The sequence below is a fragment of the Misgurnus anguillicaudatus genome, chromosome 11 (genome assembly GCF_027580225.2).
Source record: "Misgurnus anguillicaudatus chromosome 11, ASM2758022v2, whole genome shotgun sequence".
Classification (NCBI taxonomy): Eukaryota; Metazoa; Chordata; class Actinopteri; order Cypriniformes; family Cobitidae; genus Misgurnus; species Misgurnus anguillicaudatus.
In genome coordinates, this window is record NC_073347.2 from 17817021 (window position 1) to 17834079 (window position 17059).

Here is a 17059-nt window from a genome sequence, read left to right on the forward strand (position 1 = left end):
TGCTCTTGATTAGCCATTTGGTGTCATCTACAATAGAAAATGTTCATTACTCATTAACAGAGCGTATTTAATGGTCACAACATGCACTTTATCCAGCACTCTGTAGTTTAATTACCAGAAGTGATCCCTCCTCATTTCTAAACAAAATTGAGTCATTTCTAGTGCCACCTGTCTCTGTGTGCATACAGAGATACTGTGTGACATTTAGAAAGCATACATCATACCTCAGAGACGGGACATTTTCTGTTCGTGGTGTATAGTTTACAGTAGTTTGTTCTACACTTACAACTGTGACTATAATAACAAACAGTGGCGGCATTAGTCAAGCAACACTTGCCTCGCTCTTCATATGAAAGGTGAAGCCCTCTGTCAGAGAGGAAATAGATTTATGTTTTGCAGGTTAAAAAAGGGCATATGGCCTAAGGTCTAAATTGCATCTCGCTCATGGAAAATAGGACCACCAGAACAGAACTCTGTATCTGGGCATTCTGTAGTTTCTGTGTCCAGGATTGCTTGATCAGCCTATTAAAAAGTATAAGTGCATTTATTTAAATTGTGGACTTTATAAAGACCATGTGTGACTAAGCTAGCAGATAAAACAAATCTAACAGCGAGTCATGTTATAGTCACGAAAAACATTAATTTATTTGTGTCCATGGCACGAAATTCAATTTTTTTGTGCCTTGAGCACGAATGTCTTTTTCGTGTCACTCAGCACGAATTTCTATAAACAGTTTTTTATGTCCATGGCACAAATTTCTTTTTCGTGTTATTTTATGTATTTTTTTATTTATTTATTTCCTATATTTAAATCATTGTTGCTTGGGGTTGGGGTTAGATTTTGGGTTTGGGTTAGGATGTACTTTTATGTATTGGTTTCTCTACCCATTCTCACCAAGATGCGTACAAATGACACGCAGTGTAATTATCATGCAATAGATACGCCAAATTCCGCTTTTGCGTGCAAATGATACGCCAGTCCTTCCCATTCATATGGCGAATCGTTTCGTTTTGTTTATTGTTTTCTCATTTGTTTTCTGTTTTTTAAACCATTTTCACTTGGGTTTAGGGTTTGATTTCAGATTTGTTAAAGCAGGTTATTTAATATACAGGTTTCTCTAAATACAGGTTTTTGTCTATATTTAAGCCATGGTCGCTTGGAGTTGGGGTTAGAGATGGGGTTTGGGTCAGGATGTAATTTTTATATGACAAAAAGTTGTTCTAACCCTAAACCCAAGCGACAATGGTAAAAAAAAACAGAAAAAAATGAGAAAACAATAAATAAAACGACACGAAACGATTCACCATTTAAGTGAATGGGAAGGACTGGCGTATCATATGCACGCAAAAGCGGAATTTGGCGTATCTATTACACGATAATCACACTGCGTGTCATTTGTACGCTTTTTGGTGAGAATGGGTTGGGTTTCTACATGTTTTTCTTCTGCTTTTAAAACTATTCTCGCCTGGAGTTGGGGTTAGAGTTGGGGTTTGGGTTAGGATGTCTAAAAATGTAACAGAATGTGATTGTAACCCCGACCCCAAGCGACAATAGTAAGAAAATAGGAAAAAACGTTTAGAAAACAATACATAAAATGTCACGAAAAATAAAGTAGTGCCACAGACACAAAAAACTATTTATAGAAATCCGTGCTAGTGACACGAAAAAGACATTTGTACTAAAAGCTGAATTTTGTACCACAGACACAAATCAATTATTTTTTGTGACTATAACACAACTTGCCATGAGATCAGTCTGGATTTGAAATAGGACACAGTGGCGGCCACTGACTTCTTTTTTTCAAGGGCACTCGATGGGAAGTTGGTCACAACTTGTATGTAGCCTGTTATGTGTGTGGTTTGTAATCTCAAAATATGTGTTCTGTGCGTCGAGTTTCCTATGTGCATCATGTGCCTTGTCAAAATAAGTGCCTGCTGCAGACGCGTCTAAAGGGTTTATAATAAAAAAGACACTCGCGTTTGCCAGATACTTGCATAATCTTATGCGTAATCCAAGTTTACTGTTAAGGGAGTGTCTTGCGTGTATTTTGTGATCGTAAGCATCTCTTTATCATAAACGGTTTTGATGCGTGTGCAGCAGGCACTTATTTTGACAAAACATGTGATGCACATGGTTCACATGACGCAACAAACACATATTTTGAAAACATGAGCAACACACATGACATTCCGAACACATTTTGAATTTGCGCCCCTCGGATGAGCAGTGTCGAGCCGCCACTGGTAGGACAGGAAGGGTCTTGGCAGGGAAAAGGGTTCTGGCTAAATAGATCATCTGAAGAACTTTTCCATAACCTTAATTTTTAGGAAAAACATGTAAAACTTGAAAAAGTTAATGCTGTACTTTGTTGTTTTTTTTGTCAAGTTTCATTTTAGTTTAAACTAAAATATAAAGAAACAGCATTCGAGCTAAAAGATTATAAAAAAGTGGTCAGCAGGTTTTTGTTTATTCTTATTGTTGTGATTCTTTTACATTTGTGTTTGGCAGACACTTTATCTGAAGCTACTCACACTGAATTCATGCTATACATTTTATATATGTATGTGTTCCCTAACAACAATTTGTGCTGCTAATGCAATGCTCCACCAGTTAAGATACAGGGACACTACTGAACACCACAAGGCTTCTGGTGATTTTTAATAGTGAACAATTTAAGAATACTGATTAAAAGTTTTAAGGTTGAGTCTCCAGGACGATTTAACAGATCTATACAAACAGGTTCAGTGCATAAATTAATTGGGATAATTTGGCAGGGTCACAGGTATCCTATTATCTGAAATGGATAATTGTCCCCTTGGCACACTCTAGTAGCACTCCGTGTTGGTGGTCCCAACAGCTTTGCTTTCATCCTGGCACCTACAGATGACTGCTGTAAATAGACTAGCTAGCATGTTTGTTTGTTAAAGTGGCTAATGCTCTTTAGCTGTGGGACCAGAGCTGTGAATAACAGAGCCGGGGATATTTAACCCAAATGCTAATCAAGACAGAACACACTGTTAGAATTGGACTACGGCCAAAAGGGCATGGCATGGATGGATGAATGGACAGAGAGCAAGAGAGATAGAGGATATATGAAAAGAGGCTTATGTTTAGACTGGGCATATGCCAACTTACACATCTGAGTTTGAGAGAGAGAGAGAAAGAGAGAGAGAGAGAGGGTTGCATCCTAAATGTGCACATTTGAGATGCACTGTGAATGAAGGGTGTTTTATAGCACACAGAGTGATTCATTTTCTTGTCCTACAGCAGCTGGACACACAAGACTGTGTTTGGCCACAAAGAGTTGATGGTTAAAGCTATTGAGATGCCAGCCAAATTACCATAAATCCCTCTGTGTTATGAAGATCACATTAGCAGCACCTAATGTTTCTCTCTTTATCAATCTTCCAGATGACTTGTCTGTTTCTAAAACATTAGTCAGTTTAATCAGTACGCGTTGAGGTCCTCTGTGTCACACGGCAGAGCCTTCCACTGCTATTCTAAACATCTGCAATGCAGCAGTGCCTTGAACACACCCGACTCACAGCAGCCATTGTGAGGGAGAGAGAATATGTGTGTGTGTGTACAGGGAATAGACGCCATTTCTATACACCGATATTATGACATAATTGTAGCTTTCATAAGGCATTTTAGAGCACAAAACACACACGCACATGCTCAGAAACCTGGTGAGGTGCTTACGGAGGCAGCATTTCAAAGCATGATCTTGACGTCAAGGCTGCTGCACGTTGTAGGCAAATTCTACAGCAACAATCCCACAATGCACTGCAATTCGGTTCAATTTGTGTATTTGTCAATAAACAGAATACAAGTTCATGTGAAATGAAGGTGAATGGAGTGAGCTCTGTGAAACTAAATATCCAAGATGGTGGACGAAGCAAGATACATGCTGATATAGATAACCACATATTTAGTTACTGCATCACTAAAAATAGTTCAGTGCAAATAAAGTATAAACTATTATGTGAAGAAAAAAAAACATTTTAGGTATTTGAAATGGAGGAAATAATAAAGAAAAGGCAGTACGTAGAAGCCATGAATAGATGAGAGCTCCTTTAATAATGTTTAAAAAGCAACCCGTGGTGATACCTCAATGTGTGGTTTTGGAACAGAGCAACCCTCTTTTTGTCTTGTTGACTGTGGTCTGTATACATAGCTTTACCCTTTGGTGTATCAACTTTGCCTGCATGCTGCCCATCGATCGCCGTTACTCCACTGCATGACTGCCATTGATCGGAATATAAAGCAGGCTGAAGTGTGCTTCACCACAGGCCTGCGCACACACATTCACAGACATAAAAAGATACATTTGTACCATGCTGGCTGTGGTCAGCCTTTATGCTGGCTGCTTAACAGACATTATTGTGCAGATAAATGGCATTGCATAAGAAGGGATAGGAGGGGGTGAGAAGGTACTGTACTTGTAATAGAGAATAAACAAATTATCAAATTTGTCTTGGCTCTGTGCATGGCTATCTACAGGTATGGTAGCACTAAAGGATCATTTTATAGAGCAGCTATAACCAGGGCCGGAGTGGGGCCACTTTTCACCCTGGCCCACTTTTTCCATGGTGTAATTCCAAATTAGCACTTTTTCCAAATTGGATAAATGCAACAGTTCTGCTCTTACTATTGTGTATAGTTTTTATGAATACCAACTTGGTAAATCTTGTTGCTATCTAGAATAAGTCATTAAAAAACAAATAATCATTTCATAATAATAATTATTTTCTTATGGGAAACATGTTTCCATTGCTTTCTGTATTCTTTTTTATTTAATTCCTCTGCTCACATCCATCATTCCTGTCACTTACTCCTTGTTTTTTCTTACTGCACTTGCACATTGGTGTGACTGTCTGTAGGCCAGACCATTGTGCTACAGGGAAACTCAGGGCCATTGTAAATGAACGCTCAGAGAATAAACGCCCTGAGCCTGTCAGCCAACTGTGGGACTTCATGCTCTGAGGTGCCTGAGGAACTACGACATAGGAGTTCTGTGATAGGAAATTGCCAGTGACCTCTGCATTCAGATGAGAAATAGAGGGAAAGAAAGGGGTAATACAGCAAGACAGGCGGAGGGAGAAGGACAGAAAACATGTCAGGGTATTTTATCTTTCAGTATTTTCTTGACATCTTCGACCAACATCAAGCTTGTAGACTGTGTTTTATGATAAAACATATGAATAAAACCTCTGCTTGTAAAAGATTATCTTTTTTTTTTTTAGAAAAAAAGATCCATATCAGTATATTGCTCTGCTGAATTGATATATCTCCAGAGCTTTGACATTTTGCCAAATTCAATGATAATCAGCTGTTTTGTTGCATGTTTTCTTTAATGTCACAGGCTGGCAGTTCAAAGAGCTCTAATAGATATCTAACAGTTACAAAGTGTCAGACAATGCCATAAACAGTCATGATATTAGATGCAACAAATAGCACATTTACACTGAATAACATAGTCTGACGTTGTCATACTCAATTCTAGTCAGAATTTGAGTCTGATACCGCTCCATTGGGCTATGATTATGGGGCGTGTCTCAACCGAAAAAATGCCTCTGCACTCAATTGGATAGACCTACGACCAATCAGAGCAACGGAGTGTGTGACGTATGTTGAAATGGCGTCTTTTGCAGCCTGACCGAACTGCTAGTTATTTCGCTACAATGACACATTGTGATTATACTAAGTCTGAGTTAGCGAACGTACATCAACATCTACTATGTCTACAACATTTCATTTATATTACACAACATTAAGTATTTACTAAGTCATAGAGTCTCTTACCATTTGAACGTTAGGTAAACTTCATCCACGATGATGCCCATTACATTGGCTTGAAAAATATCGGAGCCTAGCATGTCCCTCCACTTATTCAGCAGCCACGCATCCGGGTTTCCGAAAAGACGCTGGCAACGACCGCTAAATATATCCATCTCTTCATGCACGCCGAGTTGCATCGCTGTGATACCCATTTCAGTTGCTGCTTTAACTTGGTCCTCCGTAAGTGCGACCAAAGGAGAAACAACAATGACAATAGCGTTTTCATGTCCCGTCTTCATAGCGACCATCGGAGCTAGCTGATAAATGAAACGTTTGCCGAATCCCGTAGGAAGGACGGCAAAGACATCTTTCCGATCAACAAATGCCTTGATCGCTTTTTTTCTGTTCCTCGTTTAAAATCAATGCTCTGTCGATATCTTTTAGAACAGACTCAATGTCAGAATCAACACATTTGAATTCTACAGCGGCAGCCATTTTGTTGTAAACAGATTCAACACACGCGCTCTTTGGTGACGTGGTTGATTACGTTACTGTTGATCATCTGTCCATCATCGTATAAAGCCCACCCTGACAATTTGATTGGTCGACCAGCTTTGGGTTTCACATAGAAGCTCCTCAACGTAAAAACCCCAGACCGATCTTCCCATTTTCAAAATGTTGTGGGCGGGGCTAAGATCGGCTGGCACCCAGGCTAGTAATTCACAGACAAGATCGCAAAATCACATACATTATCGAAGGTGATTTTCCAATGATTATGAAATCGATTTTGCCTAGCTTTTCGGTGAATTTTGGCTAGGTGTAGTAAATGCCGCTCTATCTGAAAGCAGTTGATTGTTTACTACTAATTACCAAACCGGCTTTACTGATGAGACACGCATAAGAATTAGAGAATCGCAGGCGGGTTTTTTTTACCCTAGGACTAGACACTTTTCAAATTTGAAATCAATTAGTGCTGGGCATAGATTAATCTAGATTTATCTCATACAAAATAAGTAATTTTTTTGCCTAATATATGAGTTTGTGCTGTGTGTAATTATTATGTATATATAAATACACACACATTCATGTATGTATTTAAGAAACATTTACATGTGCATATATATTTATTTATATTTTTATATATTGTATATTCTATATAAATAAAAAAATGATATATAGATAAAACATTTCTTAAATGTATATAGATATGTATGTATGTATGGGTGTGTGTTTAAATATACATAATATTTACACACAGCACAAACGTATATATTATGCAAAAAATTATTTTTATTTTGTATGAAATTAATCTGGAATAATCTATGCCCAATAAATATAATATAAAATATTAAAATAAATATACTCGTCTTGTTGCCAGAAACGACCAAATGATTTCAGTCCAGATATTGTTGTAATGTAAATAATTAAAAGTGGGTTGTACTTTATTCAATTGAAAATTTACAAAGATATTTAATATTAACAAGATGCATCACTGCTATTGAAATGAATGGGGGAGATTGCAACCTGTCGCAACGATCAATATTGCTGCTCTAGTCCCGTCTTCTAGTAAAAAAGCCAATTGTAAACAGTTAAAAATGACATCTTCTGGGGGAGGGACTTACAGGTCTTCCTGTGCTCCTCAGTGGTAGGGCATTGCATTTGCAGCGCAAAAGGTCATAGGTTCGAACTCAGGGGAACACACATACTGATAACAAAGAAATGTATACCTTGTAATGCAAGGTGTCCCAAATGGCGCACTTCACCTAAGGTCTTGTGGCCTTAAATTGCGCTTGCTCGCTTAGTCTACAAGTCCGTAGGGTGTCCCATCTGTCATTTTTACGCTCCTAAGTGTGCTCATTAGCGCCCCCTTTGCACTCTTGATGCAGTCTTTGATGAAGCCCGCACTGCTGCAGGCTTCACACATTTTACCAACCCAGAAGTCCTTGCAAAATTAGGATTTCTGGGTTGCAATTAGACCAATCAGACGACGGATGGGAGGAGTTCACACTGATGGCAACTTCTCTTCATATTTCCGGCATGACGCTCGAGTCTGTCCCAAAATACGACTCCAATGCGCCCTCGCAGACTCAAGTCAAGGGTCTCTAAGGTCTGCACTATGATGTCATCAAAGTGTGGACTCTGATAAGTCCACAAGTCCGGAGTGTGCCATTTGGGACAGGGCCTAAGTCTCTTTGAATAAAAGTGTCTGCCAAATGCATACATGTAATATAAAAGACCTGATGGCATTGCAAACATGGTGGGACAGGCCAGTGCTGGCATTTGACGTGTTTAAACTTTACTGAAGTTTTTTTTAAACAAATCAAGTATATTTTTCCAGACATGCACATGTCCCTAACTGTGACAACCCAACTAAACTCAGTTTTTGTGATTTACTGTTTTCTACATAAAATCATCCTACATCTGATCATTCTGTGAAAATATATAACCTTGATATCTACAATATATATCTTCAAGTAAAGTCATGTCAAAAATTGAAATCTATATGTGAAATCATAGCTGAAATCAAACTTCGATGCTCCTAATCTCAAAATTTAATAGACTTTAGCTTGCATGTCACAGTCAAGGTCACATATCATGGGATACTTTTTTGTGGCAGTTCTTGGCTTTAAAAACAATGCAGCCTGACCAACAAACCGATATTTCTAGCTTCCATTCCACTCTGAACTAAACTGGTTTTACTAAAGGTAACATTTCAGTCAGATGCATAAATCATCAACTAACTCTGAGTGTCTCTGTCCCCTCAGAGCGTTTTCTCTATTGCTGTTTCTGAGCTAATCGATTCTCTGTGACCTTCACTGTATGTCAAGCCGCCAGGCACTCGAGGGGAATGTCACATCTTAGAGATGGCATCAGTGCTTGGCCCTGGGGAATCCCATCCCTTAACACCCCACACCTGCCTAAGCCCACGGAAACAAACTAAGATCGAGGAGATGTCAGGGTCTGGGTAGATCTCCAATCTTTTAGGCACTTTGCCCTGATGGTGGAAACTGACATGTTATAGGGAAACTACCTTGTGAAACCATGGAAGAGCTTTGCAATAATGCATGACCGGCTGCTAAGCTGTTATCAATAGCATCGTGCTCTGAGTGATAACTAATGAAGATTTCATTCGCTGCGCGTCCTTTATTTCGCTCTGAACACAAAGCACAGACGCATTGCCGCTTTGATTTAGACAGCGAAGGTTTGGCAGTGAACAAAGATGTGATTATTAGAAAATGAATTGACTTTTTTATTAAAAACATTTAGTTTTATTTATTGAGGTCCTGAGGTCCTCCTTGGAGGCGTTTTATCACCTGGCTGCCTGAACACATGCCAGATTAGCCTCAGAAGGCCTGGTGAATATTATAAAATTAATGAGAGTAAATATGATATCACCCACAGCTGACACCCTTACAGTGTTATTAGTCACTGCAGATCATGCCAAACAAAAAAAATACAAATGCAAATGTACCTGTAGCTCAATTGGTAGAGCTTTGCGTTAGCAGCTCAAAAGTTAAAGGATTAGTCAATTTTCTTAAAAACAAAAAAATCCAGATAATTTACTCACCACCATGTCATCCAAAATGTTGATGTCTTCCTTTGTTCAGTCGAGAAGAAATTATGTTTTTGGAGGAAAACATTTCAGGATTTTTCTAATTTTAATGGACTATAATGGACCCCAACACGTAACATTTTTAATGCAGTTTACAATTGCAGTTTCAAAGGACTCTAAACAATCCCAAAAGAGGCATAAGGGTCTTACTGTATCTAACAAAATGATTGTCATTTTTGGCAAGAAATATTGAAAATAAGCACTTTTAAACCACAACTTCTTGTCTATCTCCAGGATCCGGTTGCATAAACATAGCCGTGACGTTAAGACTGCGTCTTAACAATGAGTCTGACTAACTAGCAATTAGTTAGGGCTAATCAGTCTTATTATTTGTATTTAAATTAAACCAATCTACCTTTCTATATAACAAACTTAAAACGGGTATGATCAGCCTCGAAGAAAAAAAATCATGACTAACGTTTAAGACTAGTCTTAATGGTTTATGCAACCGGCCACAGTCCTGTGATGCGCCAGCGCACCCTCACGCAATACGTCATCACGTCAAGAGTTATGGATGACGTATGCGAAACTACACCCCAGTGTTTTCAAGTGTGGAAAAAGAGGACCGTTCCGACATTGTTGTATGTGGAATGATAGCAATTAATGTCTTTGTGTCAGTTTATTGTTTAAAATGGTCCGCAAATGTCCGTATCATATATGTAACACATGAACTTTCTACGGCATTACGCAATTACGTGAGGTTGCGCTGGCGCGTCACAGGACCGGAGATAGACGAGAAGTTCTGGTTTTAAAGTGCATTTTTTTTCTTGTTAAAAATGACAATTGTTTCACTAGATAAGACCCTTATGCCTCGTTTGGGATCGTTTAGAGTCATTTGAAACTGCAATTTTAAACTGCACTAAAACTGTTACTTGTTGGTGTCCATTAAAGTCCATTTAAATTAGAAAATCCTGGAAAGTTTCCTCAAAAAACATAATTTTTTCTTGACTGAACAAAGAAAGACATCAACATTTTGGATGACATGGTGGTGAGTCAATTATCTGGATTTTTTTTAAGAAAATGGACTGATCCTTTAAGGTTTCTAGTGTACACACATACTGATAATAATGTATACTTTTGAATGCACTGTACTGTAGGTTGCTTCGGATGTGAATGTAAATAGCGCACTTCAATGAAAACTAACATAATTGTGCATTTTAGATAGTGTATTAAAAGAAGAAATGCTTTCATACAGTTAAGGGCTAACATGTCTTTAAATAAAATGATCTAGTGTTTTATTTCAGTAGTTAGAAAGACTACTTTGTTGCAGTGACGTCTGAAGATATTTTTGCATGTAACCTCAGAGGTGTTAATAAATTGCTATAATCTACAATCTAAGTATGAATATAATTTGAAAGTATGTGCAAAGAAAAGTTGTTCAGTGTTCTAGGTAGAAAGTGATTTCATCTAATTGACTCTGTCCTTTACCTTCTTATCAATCATGTTTGTTCGTCATATGAGGACCTTCTTTCACCTAGCCATACTGTGTCGTCCTCATTTTATGCTCTGTATCCATGGTAACCATGCGGAGGTTCTTTATGTCAGGTCTGTTGAAAATCCTAACGTCAGTCAAAGTCTTTCAGGTCATATCATCAGCGCAGTTTACAGATTTCCAGCAGGTGAGCTTTCACACATTGTGAGGACTATTATAAGCTCAATGTCACATATCACTACACAAAAAACTCCACCAAGGGGAACTTAGCACCATTAATCACGATGGAGGTTTTTTGGCAAACAGTGGACTGCCTCCTGTATTAATCCTCTCAAGCCAGAGAAAGAGAATGATTGCTTAATTCTCTCATCTATCATCTCTCTGTAATGGATCAGCAGGAAACCAAATATGCTGCTTATAGCATTAGCTTCATGCACACTATACAACAGACCACTTCCTGACTAGCATACAGACCAAAGTTTAAAAAAGACATTCGATGGCTTGTTTCAGAGGTGTGTAGATGATGTATCTTGCATTACGTGGTGGTTTTCCTCTTTGATGTTGCTTCAAAGTGAAGTTTAATGTTTTTTGGCGGCTATCCGAGGAGATGTCTTAGATTATTAGTGAAGCAGAAGGGGAAATGTTGAAAGGTATTGATTTTATGATTTTATAGTGATGAAATACTTCAAAAAAGACTCAGGAGCCTTGTGTACTTTTTCTCGTCAGAATGTATAATAAAATGCTGTAATCCAAAGGAAAGGTGGTTAAAAGATTAACATTTTAAAACCCCAGTAAACCTACCATTAAACTAAGTGCAATACTTTATATGAAGAGTTTGGTGCCAAAACGCAATAAATCCATTCTCACTAATTTCGGTGAAAATGTGTTTTCTATACCAAGAAAGTGACAAGATGAAAACCACTATTTTCTGTTACAAACTTTCACATAGCATCTTTAGGTTATAATAACATTAACAATTCAGATCCATAATTTGATTTTCAAAGATTTATTATAAAAACCTTTCCGCAAAATGCAATAAATCCATGATGTTTTTTTTTCAAAATGCTATAAATCTTTTGAATCAATATATAAATGTGCATTCATCTTTGCCATGGTATATTCATTAAGCTGACTAGTGGTATACACCGATTAAAAAAATAAACATTAATGGCATTAATCAAAACACTTACTTTGTCATATTAAGAACACTGTCATTGCTGCTGTCATCCTTTGGATGTTGTTGCTGAACTTGCTTGACAGCGATCAGCTGTAAAATGTTTTGGTCCTGCTTGATTTTCGTTGACTTTGAGTAAAATAATGAAAAGTTTTTCATAAGATCCCCTGGGGTCAATGTGCTAGCATGACAGAAGCTTGATGCTGTCGTGTGAGAACAAGCAACAGCCGGCATTTTTCCTTTGTCCGAGTGCCTCTCATGTAAATTATTCGATTTTGATGGCTTACGTTTCTTCCCCGGCACAGAAAACCACCACAGGTTCATCAATGCCATCAAAATTACTATTTTGTTTTTGTTTGTTTGTTGATCACGAAGTACAAAGTAGATGAGGAAAATTAAGATTATGTGTGTATTCGAAGCACCGCCATTATTGTTTACAATGCGGGAATGGTGCGTTGTGATTTGTTGAGCGGATTTATTGCATTCTGTAGAGAAGGAGGACTGGCGTTAATCGCATTTGGATAAAAGGGAGAAAATATATCGGATTTTGCTTAAAATTAAGAATTTACTTTTTAATACTGACCTGAATACAAAACTATTTTTGTTAAATGCCGTTTATCACATTTTGGAACTCAACTCTTTATATATAATTGTAAAGTGTGTATGTTTTATATAGTTGATATTTGTAAAAAAAATAGTTTAAGGTAAAAACATAAATGTTATTTAATGTAATGTATTTTACGCTTCATGTTTGTTACATGTAAATTAATAGAAAAAATATGTGGCACTGTCAATTTATTGCCTTTTATTCTCTGTTTGCCTCACTCACCACACCTTTTGTATTATTGTATTATCTGTCTGAACAGTTTGACTCATTTAACCCAGCATGGTTTTTTTTTCTTTTCTTCTTTGCCCTTCAGCATCACCGACCCTTCCGCCTTTGAAATCGGAGCATTTCAAGCCATGTCAGGAGAAGGATCTGGCCTATTGCCTGAATGACGGCGAGTGCTTTGTCATCGAGACCCTGAGCGGCCCACACAAACACTGCAGGTATGACTTCACTTCCTGTGTCTCCGCTGGGGTGCGATTGAAGTTTGCGCATGAAAGATATGGAATCACTATGGATGGAGATTGATGACAATTCCATGTCCCATTTTCTGAGAGAATGATCCATTCGGAACAATCTGCCAGTCAGTCTCTCCTCTCTTGCTTGTTTTCAACATTTTCTGTCTCGTTCCCTTTCCTTTTCGCTTCTCTCGGGTCTCGTTCTTCACCCCCTCCCATCTTAGAGATTCTTACCAATGCATGAAGCTCTTAGTCATGCTAATGATGACAGCTCTGTCATAGCTAGAGAGCTGTCTGAGGTCCCTTCTCTGCTAATTAAAAGTGGCACTTTGCAGAAGTTCATTAGAGGCTTGTTTTGGCTTTGTGGGCTTTTTTCAAGGTTGAAACCAGGATTTACAAAATGGAGGCAGAGGTTTTCTGACACTGACGCGTTCACCTTTTGTGCAAAGTGCGAGAGCCATTTTCCAATAACATTTTCTTGATCCAAGGGTTCACTGCCATAGGTTTTGCATGAGCGGGCTTTTTCTCATTTGCCTAATGAAACACAGACACAAATCACATGTTTAAAGTGAAGAGCCAAGGAAGAGCAGCAGCCAAGTGTGCTCATTTTAATCAGTGGTAATTGGAGATGTTGTTGTAGGTGGCCCATTTATTTGACTGAAGCTTAGCTAGTTCAAATGCTTTGGCACTGATTAATTCAAGAAATACTCCCGGCTTAAAGCTGGGGACAGCCATACATCTGTCTGCTTTTCAAATCAGTGATGGCACTTCACGCTTCACCCAGCCTGATCACAGGAATTTGTAAATATTTTATGTGGTGCCTTATTTGAATGAATGTGTACCAAGTTAATCGTGCAATTATTGGATGGAAAAACAATAATGAAGCACCATCCATAAACACCAACACCACTGGGGCGAAAGCAGCTCTTACAAAAATCTATAATTGATACAGATTAGCCACCTTGTAAAATAGTTACAAATTGCGTTGGTTTACCAAGTTAATTTCACCAAGATCCATAGAGTATTGCTTCTTATGTCTTTGATGGATTATATAAAAACACTACAAGAAGATGCTACAATCATTTACATGAAGAAATATATCACACGCATTGTCCTGGTTGAACTGAAGTGAACTTACGGTCTGTATAATTTATTGGTCTGGCTAGTGGCTAAACTGATCTCTGAAACAATACCTTGTTGAAAATAAAATGAGGGGAGACGACAAGCATGGATCACAACTGTGAGGAGAGGTTTGGCAGCCAGGCAAGAATTCAAGGAACCTAATTTTACACAGATTTTCACATTAGCTCAATGTAAGAGTTTATACGCATTAGATATGATATATGAATGAAGGTAATTTACTTATTTATTTCTCTTGTTATCAGAAATAATCTACTGTAAAATGACTCTGTTGTTATTGATTGTATGTAAAAGTCTACCGGAAATTGCATTTAGTCCACAAAAGCTATTTGTTTATGTTGTTGCTGCTGAAACCGTCTATATGCCTTTTAGAGCAACACTTATCATTCACATAATATTATACAACATTGAATGCCATGCTTCAATGCCATTACATGTAGGAGTTTATTTGTAAAACTGAAGTTATTCATGATAGAGTTCAATGATTACACAAAACTGGGCTTTTAGCTGTGAAAAACATGATAAACAGAAAGTGATATCTGTGAACTGACTTTTGATGCAAGATTTGCTATAAGATCTCTATTGAGCATAACAGTGGGGGTCTAAAGGTTATAAAAGGTCTTGTATCCTTTCTCTTTTTTTCTCTGTATGAAATACTTTTTTGTTTGTAATGTTTTGATTGATTTCAGAGCAAAGCGATTTGGTTTATGACTCACTTGTTACAAATATATTCAACCATTTATAGTGAAAATAAATAGGTAAAAAAAAGTATCTTTTGAAGATGTGTGTTGTGAGTGGGTTCTGAGCCATCTGAAGGTAATTTAATATATTAACATTTATATAATTGTTTATTATTTATATAATTATTATACGTGTCCCTACCTGTGAAATCCAGGCGTAAACCCTCTTAGGGTGTTTTTACATATTTTAAAAGAACCAAACCTAGTTCACTTAAATTAAACCAGAAAAGGAATGTGACCAAAAGATTAGCCAGTTCTTTTTTTGATCCTCTTCAAAACTGAAGTGATCTCAGACCCTTTCTTGTTCACATCACAACTTCATAAGAACTCAGACCCCAGCTTTCTGTGCAGCAGTTTATTTTGATACAATGTCCAAATGACACGCAAAGTGGACCGGGACCTCTTTTGCTTTCACATGTCAAAAAGAAATCAAACCACAAAAGAACCCAAAAGCGAACTGTACTCATACCATCTCTGGACGTGGTCTGGGTTCGGTTCACTTTTGGGTCCTTTTAGGGGGGTCTGAGATCATTTGGTTTGTTCACATATACACCCTAAACTACTGCGAGAGCTTTGGAGGGCTCAAACGAACTAGGTGTGAAAACACCCTTAATTTTAAGGAACACGCCCAGATTTTGGGAATTTAGCTTATTCACCGTATCCCCCAGAGTTAGATAAGTCTATACATACCTCTCTCATCTCCGTGCGTGCTGTAACTCTGTCTGACGCAGCCCCCGCTTAGCTTAGCTTAGCACAAACACTGGAAGTGAATGGCTTCAGCTAGCATACTGCTCCCAATAAGTGACTAAATAATGCGAACATTTTCCTATTTATGTGTTGTGATTTGTATAGTCACACCGTGTACAAACAACAAAGCCACACGAGACACAGCGATCTTTTAACAGTGTGATTTGCTCACAGCACCCGAGAAGCCCCTGGTGAGGGGCAGAGAGATGTGCAAATCACTCCGCCCAAGTAGCAGTGCTTCGTCTTCTGAGAATATAGTTCCCAGTATGTATACTGTTAAAAGATGGCTGTGTCTCATATCACCTTGTTATTTGTACACTGTGTGACTATACAAATCACAACACATGAATAGGAAAATGTTCGCGTTATTTTGTCACTTATTGGGAGCAGTATGCTAGCTGAAGCTATTCACTTCCAGTCTTTGTGCTAAGCTAAGCTAGCGGGGGCTGCGTCAGACAGAGTTACAGCACGCACGGAGATGGGAAAGGTATGTATGGACCCATCCAACTCTGGGGGATACGGTGAATAAGCAAAATTCCCAAAATCTGGGCATGTTCCTTTAATTATGAGATTAGGAGCATCGAAATGTGTTTTCAGTCATTGATTTCACATTGATTTCAATCTTACTCAGTCAGTATTAAATATATGAAGGTCATTATTTAACACAACGTTCTTTACATTTTGCATGATGATTTTAGGTAGAAAACCGTAAGTCACAAAAAATCTCTAAAAATGTATTTTCACAGGCTGGGTCACAAATATATAGTAATTTTATTTGATACAGAAGCTGTCTGTAGTCAACTGCCTACTTCAGTTTAGTGTCTTATGCTTGTGTTTGCACTCATCGGTTTGTTGAAGCACTATCACGATAGGGATCATTATGTTCAACCTAAAACTCACTGATATTGTTATTCATGTCACAGACATGGCGTAGTTCACCATGTGCAAGTCTGTGATGCAACTTGTCTGACACACAACCGTGGTCTATAATTAACATTTGCCAGACAAAAAAAATGCAAGTAAAAAGTGGCATTGGCAAATAAAGATGTGTTTTTTTGTAGGGCAAAGAGATTGACTACTCTATACTGTAATTCAGTGAGTGACAATGACCTGAGCTGCATTGATTTCTTTATAAAAATATTGCAAAATAGAATTTTATGTTTGGTATGATATTTATACGTCAGGTAAGTTACTGCCCAGTGTCACAGATAAACTATTATAATAGGTCTATTCGGTTTGAATCATGTATTTAAAAAACCTCATCAAGATTGAAAAAAAAAAGTTTCACCAAGATTGATTGTCTTGTAAATTACACTATCCACTTCTCTCTTCCTATCAAATCCGACTCGCAGTTCCTTCCACAGCA

The 17059-nt window shown here is 37.9% G+C and overlaps 1 protein-coding gene across 3 annotated transcripts in view; it reads left to right on the forward strand.

The window, feature by feature from the left end:
* Nucleotides 1-17059, forward strand: part of nrg3a (neuregulin 3a) — a 366558-nt gene that overhangs the window by 199027 nt on the left and 150472 nt on the right. For all 3 annotated transcript variants that reach the window (XM_055170877.2, XM_055170879.2, XM_055170878.2), the window contains exon 2: nt 12922-13051. In XM_055170877.2, the coding sequence (XP_055026852.2) occupies nt 12922-13051 (130 nt within the window). The remainder of the gene's footprint in view (nt 1-12921; nt 13052-17059) is intronic.